Raw genomic sequence first — 26663 nt, 5'->3', positions numbered from 1 at the left:
CAACACGAGCAGGTCCGACAGATAGATATACGCCCTCATACTCTCTGCTCCAAGCCTCTCTTGAGAGCTGTAAAAGAAACTTTATCAGTGAAAGAAAGCTATGGTCTCACACGGGTACCTACCATCACAGGTATCTTTAGCATCACCAAACAGCATCTTCGTATTTGGCATATAGAACATAGGGTTCGGGACGTCAGCTGCAAAAACGTAAATAGACCAATTGGCAATGTGAGGTTTATCACGCACCATATCCACTGGACATTCCTCTCTTCATCACAATGACCTGTTTGCTCTTCCATGCATGCAAAACAGGCATACCAGCAATCGGAGATCCAGGTTCAAGGGAGATAGGGTTTACAGTATCGTTGGCGCCGATGACGAGTGTCACATCAGTCTCGCCGAAATCATCGTTGATCTCATCCATCTCCAAGACGATATCATAAGGCACAGATGCCTCAGCCAGCAAGACGTTGCACTGGCCGGGCATGCGACCAGCAACAGGGTGAATAGCGAAGCGCACTTTGATACCCTTCGCTCTCAGCATAGCACATATTTCGGCGATAGGATATTGAGCCTTAGCAACAGCCATGCCGTACCCAACAACCTGGATCTAACTTAGGAAGTGCGTCAAACTGGTTCGATGATCAAGGCTTACCAATATCACATTCTCGGAATTGGCAAGAGCCTCTACTGTGTCGTCGATGTTCGTCTTCGTGATAGTGCCCTCAATTTGAGCGGTCTCACTCGGTGCAACAGTGCCAATGCCACCAAACAGAACGTTTATTATCGATCTGTTCATCGCCACGCACTGCGATATATTGTCTCAGCCACTCTAAATCTGGGAGGCCTATGGCACGCACCATGATGTATGATAGGATTGTACCACTGACGCCAATCAACGAACCTACTGTCGTAAGGAGGGGATTATCCAGCATGAAGCCTATCTAAAGGTCAAACACATGCTTAAAAGCTCGGCTCTGACACTCACCTTCTGCAACCAGCGCGAACCCTGAATAAGCGTTTAAGACAGTGATGACAACAGCTTCAAACGGCATGTTAGAAACTGACTACAAATGCTTGAAATCGTACATACGCATGTCGGCACCACCAATAGCAGCTGTCGTCGTGAAGCCCTTGATGAAACTGAGAACCGTGCTAACTCCAAGATACCCCGCAGCAACCAAGGGTACTGTTGGCGCGGTCGTAACAAATGCAGCCATGGTCAACACATTCGCTCCGAGAAAACCAGAGTTGATGATGTGCTTTCCGGGCAACATCAACGGTCTCGAGCCCATTTTTCCAGCAAGCTTCAAGAACGCGACAATGGAGCCAGTGAAGGTAATACCACCAATGACAACCCCGAGATAGGCAGTGACCAGGTGTAGCGTAGAGAGATGAGACGGGTCAGCAAGGACACTGCCGATGGAGGTGAGGACGGCAGCGAGACCGACAACGGAGTGCAAAGCGGCTACCATCTGTGGAAGCTCGGTGGCCGTGATACGGCGACCAATGATGGTACCGATTGTACCTCCAATAGTAGCAACACCGGCAAACTGAGCAAGCAGGGCAGGGGGGAAGCCGACCGCCAGAAGTGAGGCAAGGATGCCCGATCCGACACCGAGTATTCCCAATGCATTCCCTTGTCGTGCAGTTGCCTGAGATGCCAACCCAGATAGAGAAGCTGTATAGCCTATTAGGTTCGTACTCCCTAAATAACAAAATGTGCTTACCAATACAAAGCATGCTGCTTGTCAAGTAACCTGCCTGTACAAGGCCGGCCATACCAGTGCTGGCAGCAGCCAAGAAACCACCAGTAAATACGACAGCTGGGATACCGTACAACCAAGAGTATTCAGGAGGATCCGTTGGTCCTGTTATGCCATGTTAAAAGGTAGCAGACAACATCAAGGCTCAACTCACTCTTGAACATGTCAAGCATCCGCTTTGTTATGACGAAACCACCGGCGACATTGACACTAGCGAGGAGTACGGAGAGAGCGCCCAATACCTGAGGAATGGTTTCTGGGAGATATCCTCCTCCCATGACGAACAGACCACCAACACCGACTATGCCTGGGAAAGACACTCAGTACAGTTTCATACCCAAAGAGAAAGTAGATACCAGATATGGCATTGGTAACGGACATCAGGGGGGAGTGCAAAGCTGGAGCGACACCCCAGACGACTCGATATCCAACAATACCCGCAAGGCCAAACGTGAAGAAGTTGCTCATGAAGGCGGCGCCAGTCACCTTGCCGAGAGCCACTACGGAACCCATTCCAGCTGTGACTGTAGCTATCTCACGGGTAGCTTTTTGCCAGGGGGTGATAGCCAGAGTCTCAACCTTCTCCTCAGCCTTGGGAGTGGGACGCGCTGCGGGAGGAGGAGCAGGTCGGGGCACAGGAGGGAGGATAGCACCTTGGTGGACAACAATAGAACCACGAACGACTTCATCTGTAAGATCGACATTGAAGGCATTGTTCTCTCCTATGGACAACAAGAACTTGGTGATGTTGTTCGAATACAGAGTAGACGACTGCGTTGGAAGTCGTGAAGGAAGGTCGGTGTAACCTTGATCCTTTGAGATTTTATTGATCACGCAAAACAGATGGCATACCTATGATCGTCACGCCGTTCTTCACTACTAGCTTTCCAGGAACCGTCGCTTCGCAATTACCACCAGCTTCGGCAGCCATCTAAGTATAACAGCTATCAATAGCGACATTTTAATTCTTTGCCAAAGGTGACTCACATCCACAATAACCGAACCCTGCTTCATAGCTGCAACCATCTAAGAAAACGGTTAGATACGTCATAAATCCTCTGGTGGTTACTTGCATAATCGAGAATCAGTTTGGGTGCAGGTTTGCCAGGAATGAGGGCCTATAAACATTGGTTAGCAGAAGGGCCAAGAAAAATTGCAATGACACATACCGTAGTGATGACAATGTCGACCTCTTTGCACTGTTCCAAGAACAGCGCCATCTCAGCCTCAATGAACTCCTTAGACATTTCCTTCGCATAACCACCGGCGCCTCCGCCTTCTTCCTCGATGGAGACTTCCAAGAACTCTGCACCAAGAGACTGTACCTGTTCACGAGCTGCAGACCGTGTATCAAAACCGCGAACAATGGCACCAAGCCGACGGGCCTGGCGTAGCGGTATCATGAGCAAGGCATGACCACGAGCATCAAATTGTTCTTACAGTAGCGATGGCACTCAATCCAGCAACACCTGCACCGATGACGAGAACTTTGCCAGGTGGAATCTAAGTTCGTATAAGACGGCGTTAAACACGTGTGCCGCGGATGGCATACCTTCCTACAGGACGACGTTAGACATAGAAAGCAGAACGAACAATTGAGGCTGACCCAGCTGCGGTAACCTGACCCGTAAGATATCTTCCAAAATGATTAGAGGCCTCTAATACAGCCTTGTAGCCAGAAATATTCGCCATCGAGCTGTTAATACTGATCAATGCCTGCTTCTCTATGCCTAGTCGTGATTGAGTCTGACCTCAGCGCATCGAACGTCTGAGCACGAGAAATACGAGGAATCATATCCATAGCAAATGCATTAACTTTACGTGAAGCCAGCGCATCTACCACGGCCTTGTTCTTTGCGGGGTATAGGAACGAAATGACTGTGCTTCCCTGCTTCATGCCCTTGGCCTCTTCAACAACGGATGGTGCTTGCACTTTGAGCATGATATCCGTTCTATTGAAGAGCTCATCTCGAGATACGATAGCAGCTCCGGCTGCGACATATTCTTCATCCAGGAACTGAGCCTGTGCACCAGCATTTTTCTCGACAAGAACATTGGAAAAACCTTTCTTCTTAAGGAGGGTGACGTTCTGGGGCGTAAGAGAGACCCGTCGCTCATCCGGGAATATCTCTCGCGGCGCTCCGACTGTCAGAGACGTATAAGGGATGCCTGGTGTCAAGACGTGTGAACGAGAGGCCTCGTGTTGAGATGAAGGACAAGCACATACCAGAAACCTTTGGTGCCTCTGGAACGGCTTTGGCTTTGTTTGCGTTATTCGGTGACGAGTAAAATGAGCGAAGCACTAGTACTGTAAGTAGGGATATGTGAATCATAGGCCAATCCGGACCCAAATATCATAACGTCACTAACCTGAAGTGAGTGATCGGAGGCTGCTGCGCTTTGAAGTGTAAAGTGGCCGACAGCCGAGCCTCGCTGCTGGCGGCCTGAAAGCCAGCATGGACATGGTCGGGGTTGACAGAAGTAGACGGTCTGAGCCAGATGGACGTATGTGTTATTGTTACATAAAGCACTCGTTAAATACATAGTTCATGATAACGGTGGTAAATAGAGATCATCATCGGAAAAACAAGGCCCGCGGCATCCTTGCTTACCCTGAATTTCCGAATGAACCTACACTACGCGCGCTGGCCATCGATAAGTAACAGATGGGTAGGCTGGCTAGATATATATATCAAAGACATCGTGACGTCTGAGTTGATCATCGTCTCGACTCAAAAGCCGCCACGTACTACGCGTGGATATATGACTTTTGATTGCAACTTATAGAGCTCAGTGATACGCTGACGATCAAATTTCATATTGTTCAGCTTTTCGTCTTACGGTAAAGTATGAGATTAAACGGAAACGTTAACACGGGCAGTGGCGTATGCAGCGTGTGTCGCAACTAGCATGCAAGGCGGGCCGCAGCCTCCGACTCTCACGAAAACGTCACGGGCGGTCCGACCAGCGCCAATAGCCTCAAAGTACAGACTTTGATCATGCACCCATGGAGCACTTGTCAAGTCACCATCGTGTCAAGGACAAAGAGCCGCTTGCCGCAATATTCCTGGGAGTCGAATCTTAATTGCATATGTAGTATTATGGTGACATGAAATATATGTGCGTCATCATCGAATGAATGTATCATAGCGACCCCAGGCTTCCAGCACATACATCATACACAGACAGGTGCTACCCATGCGCTCAGTCCCCATTATCGCATCTTTCCACTGACCTCCTCTTCAAGATGCACCAGGGCTTGCGTATGCGAATGCTCCCACAAGGCCTCGGCTGCCACAGGGTCAATGGGCGGCAAGGGCCTCCGGGGATGGCCACCGTAGCCGTATAATTTCTGGAGAAGGTATTTCGTTCCTGAAATTGACGCCTTGGCAATGGTAGCGTCTGCACGCCCGATAATGCCTTGCAGCCGCTGTGCCTCGGGAAGGAAGGAAGGATCAACCATGGAGGCCTCACTTAACTCAAAGAGTTTTACAATAGAATACTTGAAAAACAAACGCAAATCAGGAAACATAAATTCCATCCAAATTTAGGCACGTACAGGAGCAACGTTTGCAAGGCCAGTAATAGCACCATGCCCATTTGAATACGCTGATGGTAAAAGGAAGTCGCTGAATCCGCCAAGGACGAGGAAAGACGCATTCTTGTTTGTCCGAGGGTAAAGAGATGAAAACATCGGATCTGATACCGTAGCCGCCACACGGGTGAGCTTCCCGACATCTCCACAGCTGACCGAAACGGTCATTACACGCTTTGCATATATGATTAATGAAGAACTCACGTGAGCTTGACACCGCAGGTATTAGGGCACTCAATTGCGAGCTCAGTGATGAGGTCAGAGTCTAGATTGATACCTCCACTGGCACCAGGGTCTAGGCCAATGATCAGGTACTCGTCGGCAAATATTTTCAAAAAAGACACGCACAATTGTAGATTATGACTGGTATAGGGCTCTTAGAGCTAACTTCTTGGAAGAAAGCTTTTAGTGCTTTCCTGTCGCCAGCAAGCGCACCAGCGAAGTAACCACTCGTGATAGCGATGGCATAGTCTGCGCCAGCTGCAGCGGCTTCATTCGCTAGCTCTATAGATTCGCGAGTGCTGCCGGCGCCGATGCCGGTTATGACCGGAACGTTTAATAATCCCGCATGGTCAAGTGCCTTCCTTGCAGTCTTGATCAATACCACTCGCTCTGCATGTGATAGATGGATGGCTTCGCCCATCGACCCAGCCAACAGGGGCCCCACTCCGGCAGTGGCGACACGGACGACATGGTTCTCAAAAGAGGGGATGTCTAGATAACTGATAAGTACTGCGCTCTACGACTACGAGATGTTGTTGAGACATGCAATGAGAGAGACTGACCAAGATCCTCGGACTCGGGAAGGAAGAACGATGGAATTGGTGCATAGATACCAGGTTTCAAAGGACGAATTGTTGAAACATGTGTACCATTACCATTAAGACTCATGATGAAGAAGAGATTCGTGAAGGAGACACAATAACTTGAGGTTCCATAGGTAGGGGGTATATAAGGACGGTGGAGATTCTCGTTATGCGGCCCGAAGTCGGATCCGGCGGTCCGTCACGGGCCGTCACCGGGGTGCCTATTAGGCCACGACGCCAAGCTTGTCAAAGAACATCAAGAACCTGCATAGAAAACACGATCGATGAGTCAATGTGATTGCACTGACAGGCGACGGGGAGGTTGTCGCTTACCTACTTCTTATGCTTGTGGAGCATTATCGCCACCCAGGCGCCGCATTCAACTCTCCACCGTTACCGTTATATGAAAACCTGCATGTTATGAAGTTCAATTGAGTTGATATCCTTCTAGTGTCATGTTGGTGAAAGAATTTTATAGCAAATTTGGTAAAGGTGTTAGTCGAGACAACTTTGGGAGATAGTTCGCAGATTTTCGCCGGCAATCAAAGCCTCATGGACGGCTACAATTATCAAACCAATTCAATTTGGCGAATTAGCTTCACGCACAAAGTATCCTGACGTGCTTTGCCCAGGAAATGTCACAGGTTTACCACTGCACGCCAGTACTTATGAAAGTCACCTGGGCCCACCTGTGAATCCAACAATTCGAGCGATCTCACATGTGACTGTATCTGATCCTCTGTTCTATTGCCAAGCACCTGTAAATGCACCTACGGGTAGAAATAAGGGTCAGAAGGTGCCCATCAGTTTGCAAGCATGGAATGTACTATTCCAGAGGTAAATGAAACAACGGAGACCATACTGACGGATTAATACGTCAAGAAAATCATGTATCAGGGCAAAGGAGCCAATTCCGCACCTCATTTTACGGAAGCGGCTTAACAGCGCTGCGAACAACGATAAACACTTCTCCCATTGAAATTAGCAAAACTATGACGCCTCCGAATCAAGATACGAACATGAGGTTCTTCAAAATTCCTGATCAAACTTTGAGTAGCGTGAGGGTGATAAGAACCACACACTAAGCATCGTACTGGGGCGCTCAAGCTACTCATTCGGATTGCAATGATCCCGCTCGCATGCCGCCCGGACCGTCCCTTAGCCTTCGTCTGATCACAAAGGAACAACTATCTCCCTTCGATTAGTCTGGCTAGGGGAGACTAGGCCATCGTCAAGCGCATAGAGCTATAAATGTACGATAAGCTGTCTGCCCAGATTTGACGTTGAAATTTGCAGTCAATAAACCGCCCAATCAAACAGACCTAATAGTAATACAGAGAATGACATGGAGACAGCAAAAGGGCGTACTGTAATGTCAAGAAGTTTTTTGGGGCTTCGGACCTTCAACGATTTCCAGGTGATCGATGACTTCCCGCTCCCATTGTGTCCAGCCGTCTTCGCATACATCGCCCTCGGATTCAGAAGCCCGCGAAAATACGTCCCAAGGAACACATCCTTTGTCTTCGGAATCGGTGGCTGGTTCGAGCGCAAAACGGCCTTGTCGAGAACGAGTTAAAGTTACAACGTGAGCAGCTGATCCGACCGCATGACCCAGATCATGCACGATTGAGCGTACGTATGTCCCACCGGAAACCTTCATACTGAGTACGAATGCCGTCGGAGACTCGTCACCCACCGCAGGCTCTAGTTCATCTTTGATAATAGAGTTTTCTTCGACTCCTTCTAAGGCCTTTTCCATTGCTTTTTTTTCATCAGAAGTGAATTCCTTTTCTGGCCAACGGAATTGGTGGTCACTTCCTTTCCATTCGAGAATGTCTAAGGAGTGTATCGTGACTTTCCTCTTTTCGATAGGTCGAGGCAGGGGTATGCCTTTCCGAGCATAGTCATACAGCGGTCTACCTTCCATCTTGAGCGCGGAGAAACTGACAAGGAAAATATGAAATCAGAAAGGTGCAGGGAAATCACAGGGAAATCACATATTTACATTGGGGGCGCTTGGTGTATTTCCCCTCTGAAGTTGCTCAATGCGGATTCTACGGCTTCTCGAGTGACATGTCTCCAGGGTGCAACACGCACTCGGCTACCTTCACTATCGTAGGTATCAGTTTCGCATCCCAAAAGCGCCGTCGTGCGGTATTCCTGATGAGCCTTGGTGAACCCTTGAACTTAGATTTATCGATGATGCAGGAAGTACCTTTACACAATCCAAGAACTCGTTAAGATGTCTAGTCCCTTTTCCAATACCTACGACTGGATGAGACAGTCACAAGAATGAGATGGCTCCAAGATCTACAACAACGGGACGCGACCATACCCAGAACGCCATCAGCAAGAGGATCGAGCGTCCCTCCTTGTCCTATCTTCACTATCCCTCGTGCCCGTTTCCCTCTAGTGGGGATTTTACCTTTACCGCGCGTTTCCAATTTGTCTGCATCCACAAACAAACGCGAGTTGCCAACCAATTGTTTGAGATCGTTGATGACAGACATCGATGTCGGTCCGGAAGGTTTCATGACGGCGAAAAGCCCAGACACAGGTAGCTGTGGCAACGTTACTTTTGGCATCTCGAAGTAGGAACCTTTACGGTCTGCGTGTAGTCGGATGCAACTGACTCAGAGTGTGTAAGATCCCCGAGGAAATCTTGACTCTTTGTGGTACTTTGTTTGTACACACTAACTCAGGGCCCGGTCTAGATCTAAGGGCTGGGTGATCGATCAGGTAGGCGAGGAAGCGAAGACTGAGTTTTACTAGAAGTTGCAACGTTGCACAACCAAGCCGTCAAAGCGGCCACAAAATTGCACCAATTGCACCATTATTTCAGGGAAATACATATCAGGACTCGGTACAATAATGGTTAGAGGGAGATGCAACATGATAACAGTATCTAGGAAGCAGCACAGTACGGCGCAGTGTACCATGCGTACTAAATATTTCCGTTCACCCAAGATCCCCCACAGATGCACCTCGCCGCCCACATCCTTTCCCAAATCTTCCATCTCGGAGATGAATGTCCCGCAACCATCACCTCACCTCCGACCTGTGAGCGTCCACCACACCTCAAACAAAGCAGCCCAGGTTTTTGTGTCAAAAGCCTTCCCTTTGTCACCACGTCCATCCCCGGATCGTCTCCCACAGGACGATCCGACACTGACAGATTCGCAAACCCATCAACAAGATCAGACGACTTGATGAACAAGCGAGGCCTGTCTATCGCGGATGATGTGGTAAGCGATCGGATGGTCTTCTTCAATTGCTCGTGTTGCGCGGGCACAGGATGTCCCTCAGCGAACGAAGCCATGACTTCTTCAACTGAATGAGGAGGTTAAGCTTTCAACGACAACTGCATACATAGGGAATTGTGATACACACCTGGAATTGCACTCGCTTCAGGAATCGCAGAGCTGAGAATGTCTTCGAGAACTTTCAGGTCCAAGCCTGATGAATTGACGAGGTCCAGCATGGTATCCCTCGCAAACTGCGAGTTCTCCCGTTTTGCCGTCATCGAGGTCAAATATTGGTGAAAAGAGCTGACGTGAAACACTACAGCCCTAAGATTTGTGAGAAAAAGTGGATGGACTAGATGGAGAAGTATCGGTGTGTCTAGTGACACTGAATGAGGCGATTGGTTCGTGACTTGTTGGGAGGGAGACGTGAGCCAATTTTGTAGAAATGGGTTATCGTCCATGGGTTCCTGCTTCGGCATCACTTCGTTGGAGTTTAGACTTGTGTTTGGGGTTGGGTCGGCCAGGTCAGCCAGAAAGACGCATTCTTTCATGAGATCTTCCAAGAAAGCAACCACCCAAGTTGACAGGCTAATTAACTGCCAGACAGGCTCTTTTGAAATAATGAGAGCGACTACATTAAGTGCTTGCTCTGACGGTCGTGAAGACACAACAGACTCACCGAGGTCATATCCCTCTGACTCTTTGCAGTTTTCAAAAGCAGCGGAACAAGCAGAGACAGAACACACATTGAGTGCGTTTCGTGAGAGCATCAAATATCTCTCTTTCTCATCTTCGCTCTGCGTCCAACGTGCCCTCGTTCTGTTGCACATCAACATACATGCACCGGAATGACGTGAAATTCATCACCTGTAGATCTCAACAGCAGCTCCCATCACGTCGACCATCGAAAACGAGTTCGCAGTGCCAAGACGGGCATTCACTTCATAGGAAGTCAACGTACCAAATAGCGTATCATGCAGCATCGTGGCTGGAGTACTTGGGAGAGACAGAATGTGAGAGATATCTGCTGTCGATCTCCGAGATTGAAGTGCAACAGTCAGGGCTTGTGCGAGCGGCAACTGATGTAGGGTATCTATAGTGCGTAAGCATCGACGCAGGTGGATGCTAACGTTACCGACCTTTTGATCCTGAAGTGATCCGTGCCCTTGGAAGAATGTAAACTGAAGTCTGCAACATCGAAACTGTACAGGCGAGCAATCTGTTAGGCGATGTGAATATACTCAGAGGACCTGTCCCGGGGAAGTTAATCATTGCCCGCAAGCATGAAGATTGACTCACAATCGCTGCTCGTTCTGTTAACAGGTGCAAGAATACTTGGATGATCGCAATCGGGATCATCGGAGAGGTCTGGTCTGGTAACAATTAGAACAAAAGAATTAGAAGTAAAATGGATGGCTTACAGTTGCAAAGCGAAGAGATTGCCCACAGGGATTTCTTTTGGTTTGGTTGCGCCTCGTACCAACGCCCCCCCTGGATTGGTCATTGCAACAACTATTGTTGCCTTTCTCATCGCGACTGACAAAGAGCCAGGGGCAACAACTGTAAGAATGCGAGGAGAGAGAGACCGGTCTCCCACAAGCCGTGCAGCCTACCCGCGGTTCAATCAGAAATTCGCTCACAATGAAGTAGTAGGGATACTCACCCAAGGAATCTTGCTATTTGGAGGAACGACCCTGACTATTGAATATGCAACTATGCGAGACTTTGGCAGTGACGCGTCTTATAGTTAATCGATTATTGAGTAAAATGATTGCTCAAGCAACATGAGTGAACCCACATTCCTCGAAATCCAAGAATGATGCAACTAGATATGTCATAGGCAGTTCTAGCTGACCACGTTGGGGTTGCTTGTCCTTCATCGGTGATGCTTTGGGCGACGTAGAAGTATCTGGTTTGGACCCAGGTACCGAGACGAACATGAAGTCGGTCAGGCAAGGCGCAGGATGGTAAATAGGTGAGAGAGGCGCGGTGAAGATGGCTAGATGAAGGTATTAGAAATCTGCGTTTCTACATTTTGGAGGACGTACACATGCACAAGCCGTCAAAACGCAGTTTCACCTCACAAAGCTCGATCATTTGCTCCTCTTGGTAAGAATTCCAATCCAACAATGGTGGGCGCTCATCCAGTTGATTATCAAGAGAAAGTCCAAGATCATGGGAGTTATCCGATGCTGCTCTTAGGGTATCTGATAATGGATAGCGTCGGGATCGCATGGCGACCACAAACACAGACTCTGCGAGACGCGTGCGATCTAAAACACGCACGATCTCAGATGACTGTAACTGATGACCAAAAGTACAGGCTCACCGTGGAAAATGAAGCCGAACGAAGCTGCACTGCAGAGCCTGGAAGTCTTGGGTCCACGGGGAGGATCATGAGCAACTTGGCTCATGTTCTCAGCAGTATAGCACGCCTGCACGAGGGGACAGGTCAAAGATTTTACACCTGACGCATAAGTGCGCAAGAAGTAGACATTTAGTTGGTGAGCCTGGGTTACTGTGAGTAGGGTGGGGTTAGATACAGGGGTCAGAGGTCCGCATTGAGCCAAGCGAGTGGTGGAACCATCTGGGCATGTGACCCACTAAAATGACTTTTAATGATTTGAATGACGAAGAAAATAGATGATGTCACCTCGCGTTCGGCGCTGACGAACACAGCATTGACTATACCAGCGCCTCGTTCGCAAGCCCAGTAGTCTCTTATATTCCACTTGTCAATAGTGTATCCACGTTGCCACAGACATCCGACGCCGTCACAGTCGCGGCCTGGAAAGTATGCAAATAACCAATGGTCATTGGATGAAACTGTGATAACATTTGGAGGTTCGTAAGCAGCAGGATTGTTCAATATTTGATCTGGGGATACGATGAGAAACTGTTTTGAGGAAGAAAAGGATCTCCCGAGTATTAAGGGTTGAGAAGGGTGGGGAGTGAATATGGTTGATGTATTGGACCACGCGACGGGTCTTGAAGCAGAGACACCAATTAGATAAAAAGTTGTGAGTGAGATTATTGGAAGTGACCTTTGGAGATTATCTGCTAGTGGATGAAAATCCCACCAGTGGGAGTGCCAGTTTTGTGCATCAGCTTGTTTTGCTTTTCCCTTGGAGGGAGAGTTTCGGGCGTCGGGGTACATTTCTCCTTGAAGAGAACATGCGTTGACGGAACAAATAGATGACAACGGGACTTAAGGACTTTGATCTCCGTACTGAACCGTATCTCCTCCACAACGATCATCATGCTCAGCATACATTCTACTTCAGTAGAGCTGGAGGGTGTACCTACGGAAATCATGGTACAAGGATTTGCGGATCGTATCCTCGTACTTGTTACGCAATTAGGAAAAGTTGGCAACTTGGTGAGGCACTTTTAGCATTTGCACTTGATTCAACTATTAACGATGGATGTAAAAGATTCAAGCATCCATCCCATCGACGACGCCACTATTATCGGCTGATCTTGATGAGGATTCAACTAATGGACTCCCTGCGCCCCCTGCGGCCATTCAACTCACACCACTACTTGGTGGCGCTTCCTCTGAACATTTGCAGACGCTGCATTCATTATATGCTGCACAAATCGCCACCATTATCTGGGTCGAAGAAGCAAAGAAGATGGCTGTGAACCGAAGAAGTGTTGTAGTTGGAATAGCGCTTCATAGAGATGCTGATGAAAGAAACACATTTCACGGAGTAATGAATCATCTTTACCGCCTAGTTAAATAAGATTTTCCATTTATAGGATACACTAGGGTTAGGGTTAGAACTACTAAAAATCGAAAAAAAAAGATGGCCTGCTTAGCCAGAGTGGCCATAGCAGGACTGGAAAATATTGAGACGGTGCATGAGCCGGAGCCCATACAAACCGTAGCTTACCCTCTGTATGGACAGGGTCGCCGTGCTATGAAGGGTCCCCACGGCCCACAAACCCAGGTACTTGAAGGAGCCTATGCCATCAAGGTAAGTATGAGTTGTTACAGTGTCAGCACCCCGCTTATATACACAACAAAAACGCGCACGGACCATCAGTTACATGCTTTCCATTTATGGAATGCAAGCAACAAGCTAAAACTTATTGCAAGCCAGCACACAGAGCTTGTTCTGCTGCAAGATGTCCCGAATATTTCGTCGGTCCCTCAGTTCCTTCAAAAGAGCTCCTCAAGCACTCCCAATTGCTGAGGATACCGCACAATTTGCTGCTCACCTAAATAACATCCTCCCCTCCCTCCATTTTCCTCCAGAGCTTGCACAACGTATCCTCACCCATGGAAGTCACAAGGCAGCTATTCACGGTCATAATGGACGGCTCAGCTTCGTAGGAAAGACTCTGGCTGCATCTGTCATATATATTAAGTACCTAATTATTTTTTACAGGACGTCGCGTGCTTGAGTCTTATTACCTGCTCTTCCTACATTCCGTCGCGCGAAACCAAAATCAGCACGACTATGAGTATCTCTCTTCTCGTGCTCTAAACACCTACCTTCTGGGCGAACACGTTGCTCCTCGGTGGTCCTTGGGTCGTATTCTGCGATGGACTCCTACTGTCTCTCAAGATGTTTTACTGGCCCACAAAAATGTCAAAAAACCATTCGCAAAACAGCCCGCAGATGTTGAGCTAGAAAATGCATTAACGAGAAATCCTGGTATAGTCAGAAGTGTCGGTCTTTACAAAGTCATGGGAGAAGCTGTACAGTCCGTGATGGGTGGTGTCTATCATCAATTCGTACGTCCCTTTACGCTGCATCACATTACAAATCTGAAGTGTTGTGATCATTGGTCACGCGTCCATTTTGCAGGGTGGTTCTGTGGCTCATCGCTTGTTTCACACTCGTATTCTACCCCATATTCTGTTGCCAGACAAGGCTGAGGGTGTGCCTGTGGAATTCCATCACCAGGCATTGGCGATCTGTGAACGCATGGGTGGCGTGGACGGGAATTTGTTGGTTCAGGAGCTTGCCTCAAAACGTGTTCTTTCGGAGCTTGAGCTCGAGGCTGTAGAGACAGTTCAGCCAAAAAGAGTTGCGTGAGTGTGTTCTTGGTAGATCTTTTGCTCTGTTTGATTATCTTTCCGCAGTGCTGCTAGCGCATGAGTCCACTTGACTCTCATTTTCTATCGTGTTTATTCTATGGATCGCATTAATTGCAACAACATTTTAGTAGTCTTGCTGGCGTGTCACTCGAGAGCAAGACATTATGACAGTGCCGCCTATAAGACAATCAACTCTACCGATGCGCAGGCGTAACGCAAGGACAGAGCAACAATTGTACCTGAGGTATAGGCATTTCATTGATGGCTAGCCATTCAGACACTATAATGCACATGGACGAATAGATAGCTAACAGATCAGTATCCATTTTCTACTGCAATGAAAGTACGTTTAATAGCAGAGTCGCTTTTTCTAACACCGGTGCTCTCAGTAATATGCGTCATCGCCCCAGCATCATGGTTCTGGGAGAAGCCTGCAGATGAACGAATATCACACATCTGGTTGATATCCTGGCACCTCCGCAGCTCCTTCGGAAAAGGTCACCGTGATCATCACACCTGCTATATTCCTTCATTATGTGCACACTACCTGCTCGAAAGCACACGCATCTGGTGTTGTGAATTCTGCAACCAGACATCTTCTAGTCGGCTTGTCTTTCATCTTTTGCTATCCTTTGTAATGCGCCCCGCCTTGCCTTACCGGATGCTCTTCATACTGCTGGTGCCTCCTGCGAACCATCGATTGGCTAGTTGGTTTTCTACGGTTCGGAAACCTTTGCACAAATGAAAGTACATCCTTCGCCAGCCACATCAACAAACGCTTCTAACAGCGTTGCGAGAATGGTCAGTGAGTTTGCCAAAGACCTCACTGCAGTGCACTTGAGAAAGTAGTGGTCATAGATGTCGCATGAAAGGTGCCTGCTTCCATGGGCTATGTCAAAATACTGCGCATCCTCGAATGTAAGTTATCGTGTCTCTATCCAAAAATACCCCAAGTGGGCTAAAGCATTCCCCAGGACAGTTCTACGTATAGTGATCATGATGCTGATAGTATTTGCAGACCAGCCAATAGGACCTAGTTGTCGCCAATAACTCGATTGCGACGGCCTCGAGTAGTATCTGCCACTTACACGTCTACGGTGGCGTCTTGAGCCTCTTGATCAAAGACCTTCCAAGCAGAGATTGTTTAAACGACTCAAGTCCATTGAGATAATGATGAAAAAGAGTCGTAAATATCTGAACGACATACCTTGCAGAAATAATGCATATACATCAGTTTTTCCGCTGATGCAAATTGATCGCGTCCGCGACAGACATACTTCCCAAGAATCCCGAACCTCCGAGTCCAACTTAGTCCTCCCTGAGAAATCGCCAATACCGCTCGACACGTAGCGCATTTTGATCCTCAAAGTTGTCCAGAAACCCAAATTTGATTAGCACTGCCTAGTGACCAGGGTTACTTAGCCAACTTGAAGTTGATCCAAGATCATTTCATTCTGATGCTTGATCATGATTCCTCGAGACTCAGAGGAATGATTGTATTGCCGCAGATCTCACGATGGCTGCGTGAGCTAATGCGCCCAGGGCTGTCCGTAGCAGTACATAGAACCGTAGATAGTTATGAGCGTCGAACTGCCTTTGGGATGCACCATGAGGTTTTCTGATGAACTTACTACCGTAGTGGTGGGAACTGGGGTCTCCATCATCCTAGATACAACGTTAACAAGTTCAATATTGTAGTCTTTTCAAATGTACATGTGGAACAAGCTGTCGTATCAGAACAATGCATGAACTCGTGGAATCGATATAGCGCTTGTAAACTCTGAATTTGGAACACACTATACCCATTCGATAATTAAATTGTACGTAAGTGCCGCTCAGGCTGATTGGATCAATCGGTCGTGCCTGCACTGCTCTTCAAACTATCATTGCCATTCATCATGATCAACTCAAGTCGAAGCCATTCTCTCCGTCATGTTTTTTTTCTCAAGCTCCAGGCCGTACAGACCATTAAGTCTGACACCACAAGAAGTCATTGACTCTGAGAGCGATGACGACCACAAAGCAAAGCTGCATAAGACTTCGCGAACTGTACTCCATTGGCCTCTTGTCGTTGTAATCTTCTGCACGCTCATCAACCTATTTCTGGTCTCTACCCCTACCTTTCTCCAAATTGCTTCAGTATCTTCAGATAAACTTATCACTCGAAAGAATATTCACCTTCTCCGTCGTCCCTCTCAATATATGCGGTTCGACGACATCGCACGGACGTCGCCTTCTATTCCGAGGGAGTTCACAAATTTCCCCATGTCTGTCAGTTTGGTGGATCACTCTGCGCCAAGTCATGTTTTCAATGACTATCTTGCGATGCGCACGACACGTGCTGGCACAATCTCACCTAATGACCGCAAAGTACACGTCACACAGACTGTCAGTTTATCTTCCATTTTTTTCTGTGTTTAATAGACTGATGGAATGGAAGGTTTCAACAATATTTCAATTCAGAGCGATTGACTGGGGCATGGAAAACTGCGAACTGCACGTCGCCATTCCGCCTGTGGACCGACCGACTACACTTGCTTTATACCGCCTCAATGCCACTGTACCACTTGATATTTCAACATTATCTTTTAACGTCCGACCGCCACGGGTCGCGAAACTCAGTAACATAGTGCTAGGGCAGGACAGCTTGGATTGGCACAGAAAACTTTCTTGTGCTATGGACGACGTCCTTGTTTTTGAGTTAGCATGTTCGGAGGACGAAGTAAGCGGTAGCTGCGATATCGAATGGTGGCAGGCTCGCGAGGAGACTGCACCGGGTGAGTGCTTTACCACTCTCTATGAAATTCGCTGACAGCATGATTTAAACCTCTAGCTGTCTACATGATCCAGCGTTCCACTGTGTAACTTTATTTTCCTTGAATTTTCGTCGTCGAGACGAAAAGTTTGGTTCATTTAACAGGTTTAGTTATCTGATTACAATCTTATGCAATCACACTTGCCATCAGCCACCTTACTCGTGTACTTGCGAATGTGGTCCAGTCCCATAAGCCAGACCACCTCCAAAGTGAGTGTGTGCAGTATTGAAACTTCGTCACAGCACATAGCGACAGCTGGATTTTTGCCTGACTTCGACACTTTCAGTTTCAACTACGTATCTCACTCAATTCTACTTCCAACGTGGTCGTTCAACCTCGTAATGAGCATGAGGGAGAATGATATCTCCTACATTTTGTGTTTAAGTAGTTGGAAATACGAATTTTGTGAAAGTGCCGACTTCTATGGGGTGCTAATTGCACCGGAAGGGATCCATGTTGATAACTAATGTGCCTCTGGCTTCACGCACATAAATATAATGATCAGGTACGAATAGATTTGCAAAGATCTAAATGGTTTTATGTGAGCATCAAAATGGTGGGGCCATTTTCCAAACTACTGCACATGGGCGCTATGCACCCAAGCTATTCCACACTGCCATCTTGATCGGCAAGCATCGCGTCTTGCGGAGATCATTATTTTCCGCACTGGAAGCAGAGAGAATGTGAACCAATGCTCCCAGGGAATATCATATCCGCATAGTCTGAACCCCAAAAGCTGGAGCACCGTTACTTGTTGTTAGCTACCGCACACTGCATACGCATATGTACTGGTTTAGTCGTAGTAAGTCGGCTCCGGTCACGATGCATCTGCTATCCATGCAGTCACCATCAGAGCATTCACAGGGTGAGATGCAACCAATCGAGACACATCTATAGATTATTTTGACCAAGTCAATTGGATAATGCTAGAGTGTGCACGATGGCTGTTTGTTATGCTTCATTACATGTGCCCATGAACTGGTATTTAAAGGGTGTAACTCCCAATCTCACTTTAAAACAACACATCCTAAACACTACACCTCAGTAAAGAATATCATTAAGATGACCGTGCTTAACATCAACAAGCTTAGTATCTATGCTGTACTCCTGTCAGCAGCCTTCGCACAGATCCTAGTGGTCAGTGCGGCCAGTATTCCCAGTGCAGAGCACCGTGACTTGACAGTGGGTTCCGACGATTCAGTGGATGGCATTAGTGAGTGTAATCCCGACGATTTTGTGGGGCAGGACTTACGAGCTTCTAGCAATACACTATCCTTACTGAAACCCAAATACAGCTGGAGGGTTGAAAGTTGACGCAAAGGAGGACAGATCAGCACATGGGCACATTGCAGGTGACATCCCGGGGGGGGGGGGGCGGTGATATTGAATGTACTATATGTTTCTAGAGATCTCCTGTTATTTTGTTCACTACCCATGTACAGTGATTATCATCGGTCCACTCGGCGGTACCATTTTGGTGTTTACATGATCTTGCACTGTGCAAGGCTTAATCTGTCGGAGGAAGAAGTTGAGAAAATTGAGTCTCGTATTCATTGTCGCTGTTGCTTCGAGAGTGTGCTGACAATTTCGTGAACCGGGGATCAACAAAGTGCGACACGCACGTTCCTCATCTCAACGATGAAGTAGCAGAAGACAGCTTCGAAACAAAGCTAGAAAATATATACCAGCTGAGATGAACATCGAATGAATAAAAAAATGCCACCGCCCTGGTCTCCCTAGCCTAAACCAACGCTGTAGTGGGGAGCGCCAGGAGTACCTGGCCCGTAGTCGGTAGTCTCGCGCAGCGTTGTAGTCAGTTCTCGATAGATGGAGCCGTAGCCTCCCGCTATAGAGGTTTGGCCTGCAGTCCGTACCCGTTCCAACCCTCTATGACATTCCTTTTAATAAATTCTCCACCCATGGATGTGACTTACTATATAGACATGTGCGTGGCACGCAGCCGCGGGCTTCAGTCGTCTTGTGTTTCAACCTGTACTTGAATCGAATCGTAAAAAAACCATTGCGATTGCGATTATCAGATAAAAGAAACGGAGCGTATTCAGTCGCATTGCGCTGGCAAGCTGCTAAGTTGTCGACATGTCACATGTCAACACTAGAGGCCGGTACATGAAAGATACAGGCAACTTACATTTGGCACAGCCACTCTGACTACGAATCTCAGACCCTGGCATGACTAATCATTTTTGCGTCGAGCATGCCAACACCCGTCTTACTGTCTCGGTAAGTACAACCCTTGCTATTCGAAAAGCTAGCGCTTATAATAACTAGTGGACTTGACCCGGTGTTAGGCATTTTCACAGGTTTCTTTGCCTATTACCTCCACGAGACACATCCACGCACCGCACCCCCACCGGACAAGCGACTTGCGGCTCTCGTGCAGTGGAAATGGGCAAAATGGAAGCGTGAGCGGGAGGAAAAGCTAAATACACTCGAGAAAGGGGCAGAAGAATCCTCTAGAGTAGCCAGTTGACAGCTCAGCTCAGTTAGGGTGCATGCCTGGGATTTATGCACTAATAGCAGTTGGTATGTAGCAGTCAATTTTGGGATTCTTTGAGCTCAATTATGTGTGCAGCGGTGGATACTATCTGCTACGGTTAAAACACGCGCTGCTCGCAGTCTTGCGTTACAACAGAACTAGAGTCCAGATATTATTTCGGCTTGAAAATGTTTGGTAAAGTGTTTGCAGCTGAGAATATGACCTGTGCTGTAAATGTTAATGAATGATTGATCATACGCATGAATAGGCTGCATCAATGCCATGATATGGTCATGCCCCTGTGGCCGTTACTCGGGAAAGCAAGGAGCCGCCGCTGCACGTCATACAGGACAAGACCATGCACGGTTTGATCCGGTATGAAGTTACAGACGCTCTGCAAAACCGCAGGTTATTGCTAAGCGTGGAGGGATACCTGCTACATCGATCGACCAGAACAACAATGTTGAACTCCAAAAATCAGTGAACTCCATGTTCGTCTGGTATCGCCTCTCAGTACTTGCCATCGCCAACTTATCGGATGTTCTACCTTTGTCGAAGTCTGTCGCACCCGCAAACAGCACTTGGAATACACGAAGATGGACTGTCCAGGAATTCCTCGCTCCTAATGTCGTTTTCTCCTACCAAGCAGAATGGACCCTGTATCTCGACGATCGCTCAACCAGCCACAAGTCGCTATCACGCAGGTGTTGGAACGTTCAATAAGCATAAATAAACAGATGCTCATAGCAAGGCCCACTTGGTAGACATTCTTGCTCATTCGTCCATGGAATCGTCAGGAATACAAGAGAATTGCCCCTGATCATAATATTATGGCGCAGGTCAAGGATATGGCTTCTGTTCATGATATGATGGTCATCAGGACGCTGGAAATAATGCAATTGCATAGATTTCGGAGAAAGGGAGTCCCTGACGCGTTCTCATTGATACCTGCATGGGGCGTACGTCTATAAATTCGTTAAATGAAATCACGTCTATCATGATGTCTCACGGAATAGAATTTACCCTACTCTATAGCTATAGGCACACGCATCGAAAACAACTAACAAGTACTGGCAGTATACGACTACATAGCTACAGCTATAGTACTTTCTGTACTCGTGTAAGATATTCGCTTTGTGTAAAAATATTACTATACAGACTCGAAGTATTAGCGTGGGTAGCACGGGGCTCCGCTACGAGTGTGCCCAGTCTGCTTCATTTGGGTGTGGAGAACCAGATATAGGTCATTGTAGACCCCAGACTTGATAAATGTGTCTCGTAGGGATGTCCGACAGTTAACGAACGAGATCGTTAGTAGTACTAGAGACCGCATGCAATGAGCAATGCATCTGGATTGTGATCAAACTTTGTAGAGTTACCGTTTCGGGTCACGGCGGAACGCTTGGCGAGAAAAGTTTCAAAGGACTAAAAATTCGCGTGGTCACCACACCCAACTCGAAGCTTCTTTTACTGCTTCGTTGGACCCTTCCACAAACCTCTTCAGTTTAGTTAGATTCTCTCATCGAATATGTCAGAAGCTGCACTCGAACGTCAGATTCGTCCCATCTATGGTTAGCTATCGTTAACGTATGTGCAAGTCGGAACTGACCCGTCACGGTGATAGATGCTTTGGACCATGGATCAAACAAGTCTGCTATTAATGCATGCAATAAAGTGCTCAAAAAGTATAATAATAATACTCTTGTCAAAGTATGTGCGTCAGTATCTCTGTGTAGGCTGTTTAACGTTTCATCCATGTAGGCTCTGAAAGCACTTGCATTGACGCGTTCGCAGAAAGTAGAGGAAGCGTTGGTATTATGCGATGAGATCCTTGCTACCGTTGTTACGGATGATTCCACACTATCCGTGATGACCCACGTCCTCAAGGGCCTTGCCAGAAGTACGTGGTAGTCCCGAGTTCCTCATTGCCCGTATTGAACCCGTCTTGTAACACCAGACTCCGACATGGTAGCCATGTTTGATAACGCATTCAAGCAGCAACCTCAGAGCGAGGAACTCGGTGCACAAACGTTCTTCGCTCATGTGCGAACCGGCAACTGGAAATCTTGTCAACAAGTGAGTATTTCTACCTGTTCCTTCCTTTGTACACAAGTCGAATCATGTGGTATTTAAGGTTGCAACCCGAATGCACAAGCAGTTCCAGGAGGACCGGTACGTATACTGGGCCGTGACAGGCGCAATTCTCCAGGTTTGTGCATCGCGTTGCGTTGTGAATAACACATTCTAACTGTGAGGAGTAGGCGAATGACCTTGGCACTCCTCCAAACATTCGCACATTGCTCTACAAATTGGCTCACCGTCATGTCACATCATGTCCTACGCCATCATATATGGCCGTGGACCGCTTCCACTTGCATCTGATCATCCTGCAGGAACTCCAATTGTGGGACGAAGCAAACACCTTGCTAGAAAGTGATGTCGGGAAGTCGATCTGTTCAGCCAGTCTTGTGTGTAATGAGACTCGCAGGGAAATCTGGCGCAAACGTGGTCTGTACAAGGACGAGGGGGAACGAGCTCAAGAGAAGATCAAAAACAAGTGAGCGGACATTAAGGGTTACTTCTGATGTAATCTGATGTGCACTTCAGTGACCGGAATTGGCTGGAGTTCGTTTCGGTAATCGATGCCGCTTTTGCTTCAGTGCAAGGGCCCGATGTTAGCGAAGAGGGAAAGTCAGATTGCTTCGAGAACATTGCGAAAACACGCGATTTCCTTACCAAAATCGCCGAAGTAGATGGTTCAAATAACCGTTCTGCTTCCTTGGCACTTTTGGAGCTCGAGAAAAATGCGGTTTCGCATGGAATATCCTCTGGTATGATCCTTGCCTTGGGACCTCATGCACTGATTTTAGATTTCGACAGATGAGAACACCCTGGTTGACTCGATGGAGAACTACTTCTCCCAGTATGGCAATAAGGCGTGTTGTTTCGAAGATTTGCGGCCTTGTGTAGACCTTGGTGCTGACGCGAAATCACGATGGATAAGCTTCTTGGCATCTCAAGAATCCTCCTTTGTTAGTACTGTCTTCCTATCTGGGCTTTTCCGTGACCTGAGCTCGTTTGGTAATGAAGGCTACTACGGGGGATCTGCAACGGGTGATAAACGTTCGGAAGTTACAACGAATCAGTCTTACGGCTTCAGAACTATCCACAGACAAAGAGCTGTATTTGGCATCCACCTATATCAAAGAGTACATGGCTGGACTAGAGTTGGGTTCTAGCTTGCCTGTGACCGAACTCCAGCCGGCCGATGATCTAGCGATCCTCGTTGGCCATGCGTTTGTTAGCCTGTGGACAATGACCAAGGACGAGAGCTATCTATACAACGCCGCCGTTGTGCTGGAGTTCGCTTTGACGAAGAGTCGCATGTCATTCCAGATTCGGTTGCTACTTGTACGCATATACCGTTTACTTGGTATGTGTTCCTATGGATCACCCAAGGTCTTATACCGATGAATTTACAGGTGCCTCATCACTGGCTCTGGACCACTACCGTGCCATCAATATAAAACAAGTCCAAAATGATACTCTTTCCCACTTTATTCTCACACGGGCATCGACCTTCTCCCTTTCTGCAACTGGAGACCTGACATACCCCTCAGAATGTATAGAATCAAGCCAGATCTATGTTAGTAATTCCCAAGATGTGAGTATCCTTCCTGTATGTTAGCCTCCCTCTTATTGTTCATAGACACCGGATTTCATCATTCGTGCATTCACATCGGAGAAGTACAGTCAGGTTAGATTTTTTACACTCTTATGCTTTCAGGATGGTTACCCCCCACAGATTCCAGAGTTTGTCTCTTTTGACGACAGGTTGGAGAACTCTCTCCAACGTGACGTCGTTAAGCTTGAGCACGTTCGCATGCGGATGACGCATGAACCTATCAATTCTGATCTGATAGACATGGAACTAATAGAGCTGAAGTTTGTCTTTGATCGCTGTAAGGGCCTCCAGTATCGTACATATACGATTTTGACTCCTGCTCGCAGTTCATCATGACAACCGGGACTTCGGCATGCTGCCCAATTATCAACCAGCATGTCAGCCTTCGCTGAACGACCAGACCCTGATGTTTGGCAACTCGACTGGAGTATGCTGTTCATATATGCCGACACTTGCATTTATTGACTCCTTCTCAAATAGCAAGGATGGCTGTGGTTTTTCATCAAAATTTACATCCGTGCTTTCCAGCATGCAAGTGATCTGGATGATATCGTCGAGGAGAAGCTACTAATTGGTGATCGGCCAAAGAAGAGCCCAGAACCAGAAGTCCAACTTCCTCTCAGGGAACGTCTAGCCATCCGAAAACCTGAAGAAGCAGCAGAAGTAAGATATTATGGTCGAGTTATGATTCACTCTTACAATTCGTTAGTTGACGGCTGATGAATTGCAACTCATGGAATGGGCCACTGCTGTCAGTGACTGGCTAGAACCCTACCACAACTACACTCGCCCGCCTCCAGCGGTGGTTCTTGCTGAGGCCAACAAGCAGAATGAACTCAGGACTGGGCTTCCGCTCAGAGGTGTTGACCTCAAGGCTCTCAATGGCGACGCCCACGCCAATGGTCATGCAAAGAAGGATGAAGAAGCTCCTCCTGTGAAAGAACCGCCTCAATTGGTGGCACAGTTCTTCGAGCGTATGTTCAGTTTTTCTAGGCTGGCTCGCTGCTCACTCGTCTCACAGATATGCATGCTCGCTTCGTGCAGTTACAGCAGAGCCAGTGCCTCCCCTCAGACCTACTACATGTAGCAACACTCACCCAAGAGGTACACTTTCATTCGAATTCTAGTCTACGCTTTGTTCACTTCAAATCTAGGCTTTCCTTCTCTTTGCGGTGGAATCTCATCGCTTCAAGACCGCATCTGTTGTCAAGATTCACAAATTGGGGGCAGTGAGTGGGATGATAGTCTAATAAAAAGACACGTCTAAACCCATTTCCTTACATTCAGCTCGTGCAATTCCTCAAGGATATTCGCTCGAAGGCCTACACGGTACTCAAGACAATGTCGAATGATCTTTTGAAGATGAGCGAGGTGGCCGGGTCGGCTGAACGACGGAAGAGCTTCGTTGAGTCTTGTAAACCCATCACGGACTTCCCGAGGGTAGGCGTGCGTTTTTGATTATCAGATCATGCTCTAACATTATTCATTAGCTGCATCATGACTTTGTGCTCAGTATTGCAAAGAACGTTGGGGAGTCGCGTAAAAAGGTACTCGAGGGCGTTAGCAAAGGAATGGTCAAGATCTGCACCAATTATGGCCAGTGAGGCGGCCCTCCATCTTAGATATCGACATCGCACATTACTTTACACCTACACTGCTCCCCACTCACTACTCATGTTACTGCACACTACGTACTTAGGCTTGTCGGATGTAATTGTGACATCTTGAATTATGTCATGCAATACGCGTGACTTGTGACTCTACGCGTTTCTCCTCGTCTCGTGTCTTGCTCACTGCACCATCACAATAAATTCACTCACTAAAAAGAACGTCGACGAGATGAGTCAATGTAAGCAGTCATACTATCTCTGAAAATCTCACTAATTATACTGAGAAGTCAATGACTACTACGCAAACACTGGTGCTGGAGGTGGTGGATTCATGACTGGTGGATCGCCATATGGAAGCGCAAGCGGTAGCCCGGGAGGAGCTAGTCGAGTACGTTGCATATACTCATTCTGACTCTCTACTGAAATGAGTGCAATACAGAAAAGCGAGATAGCCCACTCCTTACGACCACTGACTGTACTTCAGCTCCTAAATGCAACCCAAGCACATTCGGACGCGGAGTGGATGCTGGATGATACAGAACTCGGCCAGGTAAGTTGTATTCATCTTCGCGTAGCTAGCTGGACGAACCGTGTATTTGCAGGTCACCGTCGTCGGCCACGTCGTTTCAATACAGAGTCAAGCCACCAATAACTTATACTGGCTCGACGATGGCACGGGTCGCATCGAAGCCCGACATTGGATTGACTCCTCAATAGAAGAGAGTGAACCGGGATCAAGCGCCATCACGTAAATTTTCTCCTTCACATGTCGCAGTAAAACTAATGCGAGGATAGTGAGGGATCATACATACGCGTATCCGGCACGTTGAAAATGTTTGGCAGCAAACGATACGTAAATGCGACGCATATACGGCCAGTCAAGTCGCCTCATGAAATATACTTCCACCTTTTGGAAGCGATGACGGTCACACTAATATGGGCGAAAGGAGCGGTACGTTACACCGAATTACGACATCACTGACCTAATCTTCATGAGCAGCCCCCTCGTGCTGGACAAAATCCATCAACAACAATTCCACAGGCCCAGGTTGCCGGACCCCCGGCAGTCGGAGGCTCTGCATACACAGCTCAGTCGCATCCTCCGGCTACGAACAACAACCAGTACTCCCATTTGCCGAAGTTGGAATATACGATCATAACTTTCATGCTGAGCCAACCTTCTAAAGAGGAAGGCGTGCACGTCCGTTCTATTGCGCGTGCTGTCGGAGGTGATGCTGCCGCAATTAGGTATGTTGTCTCGCAAGGCATACTCAGCTCCGCTAGTCTGACGCAATCCCCAGTGATGCTTTAGATAAACTCATGGATGACGGTCTCGTCTTTACTACTATTGACGATTCACACTTCAAGGTTGCTGATTGATGAACCCTCGATGGACATATATTTTTGACGATGAAAGTTACTTGCAAGTACTTAGGTAGTATTGAAACTGCCGAGATTCTTGTTGAATCCTGATTGATTTAGTCGTCGATTCGTTTCTGCGAAATTTCTAAGTAGATATCTATATTTGTAGTTACCTCAAAACGGAATATTGTAAACACTGTTACACAGGGTCTTCAAGCTTCGAACTTCAGG

General features: G+C 47.5%; 11 protein-coding genes across 11 annotated transcripts; 6 read left to right on the top strand and 5 right to left on the bottom strand.

Moving 5' to 3' along the window:
* Positions 1-35: 35 nt before the first annotated feature.
* Positions 36-4276, bottom strand: F5147DRAFT_752518 (NAD(P) transhydrogenase beta subunit-domain-containing protein; the record flags this gene model as incomplete). The annotated part of the gene is made up of 19 exons (XM_041440218.1): positions 4137-4276; positions 3994-4074; positions 3518-3935; positions 3387-3462; positions 3207-3269; positions 2936-3151; positions 2813-2884; positions 2754-2792; positions 2619-2697; positions 2123-2572; positions 1921-2073; positions 1731-1871; positions 1094-1681; positions 989-1042; positions 861-940; positions 656-808; positions 247-604; positions 123-197; positions 36-67 (listed from the first exon to the last, which is right to left on the bottom strand). The coding sequence occupies exons 1-19, from the start codon at positions 4228-4230 to the stop codon at positions 36-38; spliced, it is 3222 nt and encodes a 1073-aa protein (XP_041294867.1). The 5' UTR covers positions 4231-4276.
* A 556-nt stretch (positions 4277-4832) lies between these two features.
* Positions 4833-6291, bottom strand: F5147DRAFT_686141 (uncharacterized protein). The gene is made up of 5 exons (XM_041436730.1): positions 6147-6291; positions 5710-6075; positions 5566-5656; positions 5326-5512; positions 4833-5268 (listed from the first exon to the last, which is right to left on the bottom strand). The coding sequence occupies exons 1-5, from the start codon at positions 6250-6252 to the stop codon at positions 4981-4983; spliced, it is 1038 nt and encodes a 345-aa protein (XP_041294866.1). The 5' UTR covers positions 6253-6291; the 3' UTR covers positions 4833-4980.
* Positions 6292-7330: 1039 nt separating this feature from the next.
* Positions 7331-8943, bottom strand: F5147DRAFT_94075 (pseudouridine synthase). The gene is made up of 4 exons (XM_041444482.1): positions 8503-8943; positions 8383-8438; positions 8173-8327; positions 7331-8110 (listed from the first exon to the last, which is right to left on the bottom strand). The coding sequence occupies exons 1-4, from the start codon at positions 8750-8752 to the stop codon at positions 7543-7545; spliced, it is 1029 nt and encodes a 342-aa protein (XP_041294865.1). The 5' UTR covers positions 8753-8943; the 3' UTR covers positions 7331-7542.
* A 9-nt stretch (positions 8944-8952) lies between these two features.
* F5147DRAFT_686127 (uncharacterized protein) lies at positions 8953-12587 on the bottom strand. Its single transcript, XM_041436729.1, has 13 exons — positions 12457-12587; positions 12066-12399; positions 11742-12015; positions 11461-11685; positions 11211-11411; positions 11076-11152; positions 10834-11021; positions 10712-10785; positions 10552-10662; positions 10280-10505; positions 10092-10231; positions 9558-10022; positions 8953-9497 (listed from the first exon to the last, which is right to left on the bottom strand). The coding sequence occupies exons 1-13, from the start codon at positions 12567-12569 to the stop codon at positions 9112-9114; spliced, it is 2814 nt and encodes a 937-aa protein (XP_041294864.1). The 5' UTR covers positions 12570-12587; the 3' UTR covers positions 8953-9111.
* A 48-nt stretch (positions 12588-12635) lies between these two features.
* Positions 12636-13158, top strand: F5147DRAFT_633077 (uncharacterized protein; the record flags this gene model as incomplete). The annotated part of the gene is made up of 2 exons (XM_041432837.1): positions 12636-12791; positions 12847-13158. The coding sequence occupies exons 1-2, from the start codon at positions 12672-12674 to the stop codon at positions 13156-13158; spliced, it is 432 nt and encodes a 143-aa protein (XP_041294863.1). The 5' UTR covers positions 12636-12671.
* Positions 13136-13458, bottom strand: F5147DRAFT_633075 (uncharacterized protein; the record flags this gene model as incomplete). The annotated part of the gene is made up of 1 exon (XM_041432836.1): positions 13136-13458. The coding sequence occupies one exon, from the start codon at positions 13456-13458 to the stop codon at positions 13231-13233; it is 228 nt and encodes a 75-aa protein (XP_041294862.1). The 3' UTR covers positions 13136-13230.
* Positions 13459-13515: 57 nt separating this feature from the next.
* F5147DRAFT_686125 (uncharacterized protein) lies at positions 13516-14820 on the top strand. The gene is made up of 3 exons (XM_041436728.1): positions 13516-13749; positions 13805-14156; positions 14230-14820. The coding sequence occupies exons 1-3, from the start codon at positions 13544-13546 to the stop codon at positions 14458-14460; spliced, it is 789 nt and encodes a 262-aa protein (XP_041294861.1). The 5' UTR covers positions 13516-13543; the 3' UTR covers positions 14461-14820.
* A 1844-nt stretch (positions 14821-16664) lies between these two features.
* Positions 16665-17274, top strand: F5147DRAFT_573363 (uncharacterized protein; the record flags this gene model as incomplete). The annotated part of the gene is made up of 2 exons (XM_041431154.1): positions 16665-16850; positions 16903-17274. The coding sequence occupies 2 exons, from the start codon at positions 16665-16667 to the stop codon at positions 17272-17274; spliced, it is 558 nt and encodes a 185-aa protein (XP_041294860.1).
* Positions 17275-19489: 2215 nt separating this feature from the next.
* On the top strand, positions 19490-20042 carry F5147DRAFT_686110 (uncharacterized protein). Its single transcript, XM_041436727.1, has 3 exons — positions 19490-19519; positions 19568-19822; positions 19872-20042. Exons 1-2 carry the CDS (start codon positions 19494-19496, stop codon positions 19767-19769), a joined length of 228 nt encoding a protein of 75 aa, XP_041294859.1. The 5' UTR covers positions 19490-19493; the 3' UTR covers positions 19770-19822; positions 19872-20042.
* Positions 20043-21175: 1133 nt separating this feature from the next.
* F5147DRAFT_686107 (N-acetyltransferase B complex non catalytic subunit-domain-containing protein) lies at positions 21176-25226 on the top strand. Its single transcript, XM_041436726.1, has 19 exons — positions 21176-21346; positions 21400-21485; positions 21537-21675; positions 21733-21851; positions 21910-21984; positions 22037-22332; positions 22383-22606; positions 22656-22807; positions 22866-23208; positions 23258-23439; positions 23485-23532; positions 23581-23737; positions 23787-23887; positions 23941-24123; positions 24170-24434; positions 24482-24564; positions 24615-24689; positions 24748-24900; positions 24951-25226. The coding sequence occupies exons 1-19, from the start codon at positions 21304-21306 to the stop codon at positions 25062-25064; spliced, it is 2838 nt and encodes a 945-aa protein (XP_041294858.1). The 5' UTR covers positions 21176-21303; the 3' UTR covers positions 25065-25226.
* Positions 25223-26662, top strand: F5147DRAFT_93819 (replication protein A subunit RPA32). Its single transcript, XM_041444480.1, has 7 exons — positions 25223-25309; positions 25358-25458; positions 25510-25620; positions 25673-25818; positions 25866-26022; positions 26071-26318; positions 26372-26662. The coding sequence occupies exons 1-7, from the start codon at positions 25300-25302 to the stop codon at positions 26448-26450; spliced, it is 852 nt and encodes a 283-aa protein (XP_041294857.1). The 5' UTR covers positions 25223-25299; the 3' UTR covers positions 26451-26662.
* Position 26663: the final 1 nt, after the last annotated feature.

This window comes from Suillus discolor, assembly GCF_016758755.1.
Source record: "Suillus discolor strain FC423 chromosome Unknown F5147scaffold_17, whole genome shotgun sequence".
NCBI lineage: Eukaryota > Fungi > Basidiomycota > Agaricomycetes > Boletales > Suillaceae > Suillus > Suillus discolor.
Note: the sequence above shows the minus strand (reverse complement) of the source record. Positions and strands in the feature narration are given on the sequence as shown.

Excerpts from the sequence above, each read along its gene's own strand:
- F5147DRAFT_686125 (XM_041436728.1), top strand. The coding sequence starts at position 13,544 with ATGTCCCGAATATTTCGTCGGTCCCTCAGTTCCTTCAAAAGAGCTCCT. Across the intron at positions 13,750-13,804 it reads AATGGACGGCTCAGCTTCGT|AGGACGTCGCGTGCTTGAGT; the intron begins AGGAAAGACTCT and ends ATTATTTTTTAC. Across the intron at positions 14,157-14,229 it reads GTGGTGTCTATCATCAATTC|GGTGGTTCTGTGGCTCATCG; the intron begins GTACGTCCCTTT and ends TCCATTTTGCAG.
- F5147DRAFT_94075 (XM_041444482.1), bottom strand. The coding sequence starts at position 8,752 with ATGCCAAAAGTAACGTTGCCACAGCTACCTGTGTCTGGGCTTTTCGCC. Across the intron at positions 8,439-8,502 it reads TCTTGCTGATGGCGTTCTGG|TCGTAGGTATTGGAAAAGGG; the intron begins GTATGGTCGCGT and ends TGTCTCATCCAG. Across the intron at positions 8,328-8,382 it reads AGTTCTTGGATTGTGTAAAG|GAATACCGCACGACGGCGCT; the intron begins GTACTTCCTGCA and ends AAGGCTCATCAG.
- F5147DRAFT_686141 (XM_041436730.1), bottom strand. The coding sequence starts at position 6,252 with ATGAGTCTTAATGGTAATGGTACACATGTTTCAACAATTCGTCCTTTG. Across the intron at positions 6,076-6,146 it reads TCCCGAGTCCGAGGATCTTG|ACATCCCCTCTTTTGAGAAC; the intron begins GTCAGTCTCTCT and ends TCAGTTATCTAG. Across the intron at positions 5,269-5,325 it reads GCCTTGCAAACGTTGCTCCT|TATTCTATTGTAAAACTCTT; the intron begins GTACGTGCCTAA and ends TTGTTTTTCAAG.
- F5147DRAFT_93819 (XM_041444480.1), top strand. Across the intron at positions 25,621-25,672 it reads ATGATACAGAACTCGGCCAG|GTCACCGTCGTCGGCCACGT; the intron begins GTAAGTTGTATT and ends GTGTATTTGCAG. Across the intron at positions 26,319-26,371 it reads GGTGATGCTGCCGCAATTAG|TGATGCTTTAGATAAACTCA; the intron begins GTATGTTGTCTC and ends CGCAATCCCCAG.
- F5147DRAFT_686127 (XM_041436729.1), bottom strand. The coding sequence starts at position 12,569 with ATGTACCCCGACGCCCGAAACTCTCCCTCCAAGGGAAAAGCAAAACAA. Across the intron at positions 12,400-12,456 it reads CTAGCAGATAATCTCCAAAG|ACCCGTCGCGTGGTCCAATA; the intron begins GTCACTTCCAAT and ends CTCTGCTTCAAG. Across the intron at positions 12,016-12,065 it reads TCGTCAGCGCCGAACGCGAG|TGGGTCACATGCCCAGATGG; the intron begins GTGACATCATCT and ends AAGTCATTTTAG.
- F5147DRAFT_686107 (XM_041436726.1), top strand. The coding sequence starts at position 21,304 with ATGTCAGAAGCTGCACTCGAACGTCAGATTCGTCCCATCTATG. Across the intron at positions 23,533-23,580 it reads CATCGGAGAAGTACAGTCAG|ATTCCAGAGTTTGTCTCTTT; the intron begins GTTAGATTTTTT and ends TACCCCCCACAG. Across the intron at positions 23,888-23,940 it reads TGTTTGGCAACTCGACTGGA|CAAGGATGGCTGTGGTTTTT; the intron begins GTATGCTGTTCA and ends CTTCTCAAATAG.
- F5147DRAFT_686110 (XM_041436727.1), top strand. The coding sequence starts at position 19,494 with ATGCCAACACCCGTCTTACTGTCTCG. Across the intron at positions 19,520-19,567 it reads ACACCCGTCTTACTGTCTCG|TGGACTTGACCCGGTGTTAG; the intron begins GTAAGTACAACC and ends TATAATAACTAG.